Below are 5,818 nucleotides of genomic sequence, written 5' to 3'. Positions count from 1 at the left end.
TGTACGAACATCACCTTTTGCTTTGAATCTACTTCCGGTTTCAACATTGACTCTTATTCCTTTTTTCTTTTTCTTTCTTTTTACCATTTAGGGGGGTCCAGTGGAGATTCTTCCCTTCCTCTACCTTGGCAGTGCTTACCATGCCTCCAGGAAAGACATGCTGGACATGCTGGGGATCACCGCTCTCATCAATGTTTCCGCCAACTGTCCCAACCACTTTGAGGACTCCTTCCTGTACAAGAGCATCCCCGTGGAGGACAACCACAAAGCCGATATCAGCTCCTGGTTCAACGAGGCAATTGAATTTATCGGTGAGTCCACGTGTCACTTTTATTCAGCTTTTTAAATTATTTTTTTTTTTTATCAATTTCTCCCAACTGCCGACCGCACTCACACCGCAGCTGTTGCCACTCAGCCCATTGACGGCAAGAAACGTAACGGCCGAATCCCCCCCCCCCCCCCCCCCCCCCGCTATATGCAGCCATTGAGACTCGGATTTAAATTGTAAAAAGTTCCCTCCAAAACTGACCAGCTGTTCGGCATAGGCTCCTCCGATCCTCCACAATGGCGATTACATCATCCCCCTTCGGCCCCAGTTGAAGACATGTCCCTTTTTCATTTTGAATTGAGAGGCAGCAGCCTCTCTCCGCTGGCGGTGGATAGGCCGGCCGGGCCTGAATGGCTCCCTCAGTGCCCCTCTTTGTTCCAGCCGAACAAAAGGCAGTTTCTCCACACTTGCTGCCTGCCTTCCTCCTAGATCAATACCCCCAGCAGGGTGCTATCTCCCCCCATTGTCCATTCAGAACACCTCCTTGGGGAATAGCCCCCGCAGGCTCACACCCCATGCCCCTATTAACCGCTCTTCCTGCGTCTTAATGAGACTTGGCCGTTACGAGCGGCGCTACATTTGAATAGAAACTGAAATTGTCACCCAAGGTCGGCAGGATGTGACAGCGGTGTGTCAATACTTAGCTCTGTGTGGCTGCTCGACCCCGTAGAGGTTTTACGATGCGCTGATCCTTCGCTCCCTTCTTCCTCCATTTCCAGACTCTGTGAAGAATAAAGCCGGCCGCGTGTTCGTCCACTGCCAAGCGGGAATCTCCCGCTCCGCCACCATCTGCCTGGCCTACCTCATGCGCACCAACCGCGTGAAGCTGGACGAGGCCTTCGAGTTCGTCAAGCAGCGCCGCAGCATCATCTCCCCCAACTTCAGCTTCATGGGCCAGCTGCTCCAGTTTGAGTCTCAGGTCCTGGCCTCGTCGACGTGCTCCTCGGAGGCCGGCAGCCCGGCCATCGGCAAGAGCAGCACCGTCTTCAACTTCCCCGTCTCCATCCCCGTGCACCCCTCGGCCGGCCAGCTCTCCTTCCTGCACAGCCCCATCACCACGTCGCCGAGCTGCTGAGGGTGCCGCGCGGACCTTTTTTCGGACTCGCGCCGCGCCCCCCCCCCGCCCCCCTTCCCGGCGACTGCGGGGTGTAGCGGTCGTAGCGTAACACCGTCCGATGGCAGGCGCCGCTCTCTGGGCCGCGGTCGGGTCTTCAGGATGGCCGATTCCCGGAACTGTGATAAACAACTTGGGAGTTTGCGCGCCGCCATCCCCGCAGTATTGTTGTGACGACATCTGATTCAAATGTGAATGTCACCCACGAAGCAGCCGCCGTCGACCCGCAGAGGTGGTGAGACGCGGCTGGAATGTAGCGGAAGCTAGAAGCATTTCAATAGTCCTTTGACCGCTTTTGATAATCATAATCGTTTATTTTAACCGTTGCAGAATGAGGAGGCCTTACGGTTGCAGTTGAAACATTTACCGTTGACTCAGGAATCGTGTTTGATATTTTTCAAATGTCCATTTTTTTTTTTTTTGCCTCCCGGGGCTGGTTAAAGGAAGCGTTCTGGGGAGAAATTGCCAAACTTTTAGACGGATGTGGACCCCGGCCCTCCCTCGTCGGGGCGAACAATGAACGTGTCCGGTGCATTTACATTTCATGTTGAAACGGTTGCAAATTCAAGTGCAAATGACTGTCATTGAAAACCCCAATGAGACCCGTACGATCCTGAAGCTTTGGGGGAAACGAACCATTATTACCTCACCTTTCTATGCTGTGTAACACAGCCCTGGGACAAAGACACAAACCCCGGCATTACCACAGCGGGGCCCACGTTGTACTCAGTGACCGTGTTCAAACATATTTATTGAAGTAAAGTAATATATTTCTTTATCATATCTATTTTTGCAGATGTTTGTCAAATGTCCAATTGTTTTGATACCATTGAATAAATGCCACTTTGCATTTCGTACTTGTTTGGAGAACTTGTTTTTTTGGGGGATTTACGCGCGGGGATTTAGTGGTTAAATAGAATTGTACTATTAGAATAAACCTTCAAACTGACAATGACACAGCAAGAAAAGCTGACTGAAATCATTATTCTTTTTTTAATTATTACTGGATTTGGATGTCATTACAATAATTTGTAATCAAATCCATGAATTAGATTATGTTTTTAATACTTATCACAATTTTAAAACGCAACTGTGCTCTTAATCGTCAAACGTTCACAAAGGCATCTTGGTGGGCTTCTAGAAACACTGAAAGGGAAACTGATTTATAACCAAAAATCAAAACAATAACAAAGGGCCTGTTTGATATTGGAGCTGTGACCGCGGCAGACTCCTGGTGTGATGGAATCCCTCCGACCCTCCCTGCGAATGCGTTGGGATCCTGCTCACGTCGGGCCCCGGTGATGTCACGGTGTGTGTTATTGTGCGGGAGCACGCCCCCCACCCCCACCCGGCCCCACGCCAGGCCGGGGCAGCAGCAGCAGGAGGCCCAAAGAATCAGCTAAGTAGCCCTCCCTCTGCCGCCACAATGGAAGCAGCTGCAAGGCGTTTGGGAAAAAGTGCGACGAATAAAGAGCATTCACTGATCCGTCAAGCGTTGGCGTCGTGCGCCCCCGCCTCACCGACCAAGGCGGGGTGACGACACAGGCGACCCTGAGGCGGTGGAAGCCGGCTCTGACCCCCTGAGAAAAAATGTAGTCTTGCGATGATCGCAATACCCACTGACCCCTCACCCGGGCCGGCGCAAAAAAAAAGAGACGCGCTCCCGAGCCGTGTTAAGTCAGAGCATATTATGCGGTGGGGCTTCTCCCGCTGCGAAACAATCTGTAATTAGAGAGAGTCCTCATGATGCAATAAAGAGAGAGACACAAATAACGGGTGCCTGCATCTTATCTCTAGACAAGACAAAGCGTCGGTGCCCAAACCAAACATGACCGCGGACAATAGCTCTGCGATAAAGAGCTCATTCATTACCCCGGCGGCACCCTCAGACAAGCTGGGACTTTTGGTGACATATGTGGGCCCCCCCCAAAAAAAAACCTCCCCCACAACCCCCCATCCCACAGACCACCGCCACCAACCCACACGCCTTTGTGTGTGAAGACTTCCTGCTGTCATCAGAAGCTGTCATTGTGTGTGTGTGTGTGTGTGTGTGTGTGTGTGTGTGTGTGTGTGTGTGTGTGTGTGTGTTTTATGATCACACAGGGCTGCTGTGGAGTGACAGACACTAAAGTCAATCGCTAGTCACAGTCAAGAGCAAAGGGTTGTGATTTCAAGTATATGTGTGAGGAAAAAAAGCCTGAGTGGGGTGTGAGAGGGTGTCCACACACACACACACACGCACACACACACACACACACACACACACACACACACACACACACACACACACACGCACACACACACACTCCACATGGGCCCTGTTTACACCTGGTGGTCTTGGGTGTAAACAGGGATCACAGAAGATCTGATCAATCAGACCGCATTGGGAGGTGGTCTGGGCTGCATATGGCCACATCCTTTTTTCGGTGTGTTCACAAAATGGGTCCTTGGGCCACATTGAAGGACCGCCTACGTCACCTGACGCCCTCTGCCGTGTTTAATTGAAGAATTAAAGAGGCCGCAACAACAGGCAAGATCAATTCTCGTGGATGGAGTACACAGAAACCGCGCTGTCGGATTTCCATTTGGGCCGGAAGAGTCGGCGCAAGGGAAACTGGAGGATTCATATCGCAACCGGACGATTTGTGAGGAGATTTCAGTCTGGGTGGGAAATTGAGAGTCTCCCCGTTGCAGAAGTGCAGGATTTACATTACATTACATTTAGTCATTTAGCAGACGCTTTTATCCAAAGCGACTTACAATTGTTCAAACACCGACGGACGCAGCCATCAGGAGCAATTAGGGGTTAAGTGTCTTGCTCAAGGACACTACAGCATGCTAGCAGGAGGAGCCTGGGATCGAACCAGCAACCTTTAGATCACTAGACCACCAGCTCTACCGCCTGAGCTGGTTATGGCATGGATTTATTATATAAAAGTGAATTATTTACACAAAACATCTAGTTTTTACTAAATTAAGTCCCAAAGCAATGGAAAGCAACGGGGAGACGTGCTTGACGCGCACGGGACCCACAGGTTGTTGGTTTTTTTTGTTTCGTTAAATTAGAAAACAGAGGGGAAAAAATACATCTAAAATAAATTCTGAGTTTGTTTTTATTTGTTTGGTTTCGTGACATGGTAACTGGAATGCACAGTGGATCGGAGATGGCTCCCTCTCCAGTACACACTGATCCAGTACAGACAGTCCCTTGGCTGTGTTTAAAAAATGTGTTTCATACAAGCAGGAAGCTAACGAAAAATGTATTTATCGATAATAAAAACTCAGGAAATTCATGTTCACGCTTTAAATTTTCCACACAAGTAAGAAAATCAGGAAACTACATCTGTTCTGCCTGAACCCTGCGCTGCGTACGGTGCACGCAATGTACGTGTTTGAAATGAAATGACGTACGTGTTCAGCGGGGAAGGGACATCCCATCACTCCAGACGCAGGCGGAGACGCATTCTAATGCTGGGTGTGAACAGACGTACTTAGAGCTGTCCACCTGTGATCGGATCACCCAAGACGCATGTTAATGCCGGGTGTAAACGGGGCAATAGGTAGATAGATCGACAGACACACAGACAGACAGACAGACAGACAGACAAATACTGTACATAGATAGATAGACAGACGGACAGACAGGCAGGCAGGCAGGCAGACAGACAGACAGAGACAGACAGACAGATAGATAGATAGATAGATAGACACTTTATTCATCCCTGGAGGAAAATTGCAGTGTACCAAAAAACAATAGTCGGTAACAACAACAAACAATAGAATAAAAAAATATTTAGAAATAGAAATAAATAGGAAGAAAAAGTGTAATATGCGATAAACCTCACAGATAACTGGACACAAAAAAACATGTCAGGATAATGTAATAATAAATCAGAAGAACGTACGCGGCATGAACCAGAAGAAAAGAAGAGCATTGACTTGAACTCATTTGAACAACTCCTCTGGCATAACACTTTCTTTTTGGTATTTTGACACACGAAACTGCACAAAAATGACTCGTGTGCACTGATATTGACTGACCTGACCCCCCCCGCCCACACACACACACACACACACACACACCCACACGCACTCACAATACTGAGACAAGTGCAACACACATATGTGAGTATGGTGCAGTGACTAAGCCAAGACCATGACGGTGCCATGACGTGTCTGGATATTAACACAGCGTCCTAGTTTCACCACTGACAATGAGGCTTATACACCTTATCCTGCTTTGAGGCTGGGTTAACAATGACGCTCTAAAACACACACACACGCACACACGCACACACACACACGCACACACACACACGCCCACACAAAGGACGTTACGAACGTGGCATTGCCGTTTTCGTAGCATCACGCGGGTG

The 5,818-nt window shown here is 49.2% G+C and overlaps 1 protein-coding gene across 1 annotated transcript in view; it reads left to right on the top strand.

Annotated features, from left to right (window-relative positions):
* Positions 1 to 2,299, top strand: part of dusp1 (dual specificity phosphatase 1) — a 3,486-nt gene extending 1,187 nt beyond the window's left edge. Inside the window, exons 3-4 of the mRNA XM_080008406.1 lie at positions 92 to 311; positions 1,048 to 2,299. Of these exons, the coding sequence (XP_079864532.1) occupies positions 92 to 311; positions 1,048 to 1,403 (576 nt within the window). The 3' untranslated portion in view covers positions 1,404 to 2,299. The remainder of the gene's footprint in view (positions 1 to 91; positions 312 to 1,047) is intronic.
* The last annotated feature ends 3,519 nt before the right edge of the window (positions 2,300 to 5,818 follow it).

The sequence above is a fragment of the Zeus faber genome (assembly GCF_960531495.2).
Source record: "Zeus faber genome assembly, chromosome: 10".
Taxonomy (NCBI): Eukaryota; Metazoa; Chordata; class Actinopteri; order Zeiformes; family Zeidae; genus Zeus; species Zeus faber.
The sequence above is the reverse complement of the archived record's forward strand: the minus strand, read 5'-3'. Positions and strand labels throughout refer to the sequence as shown.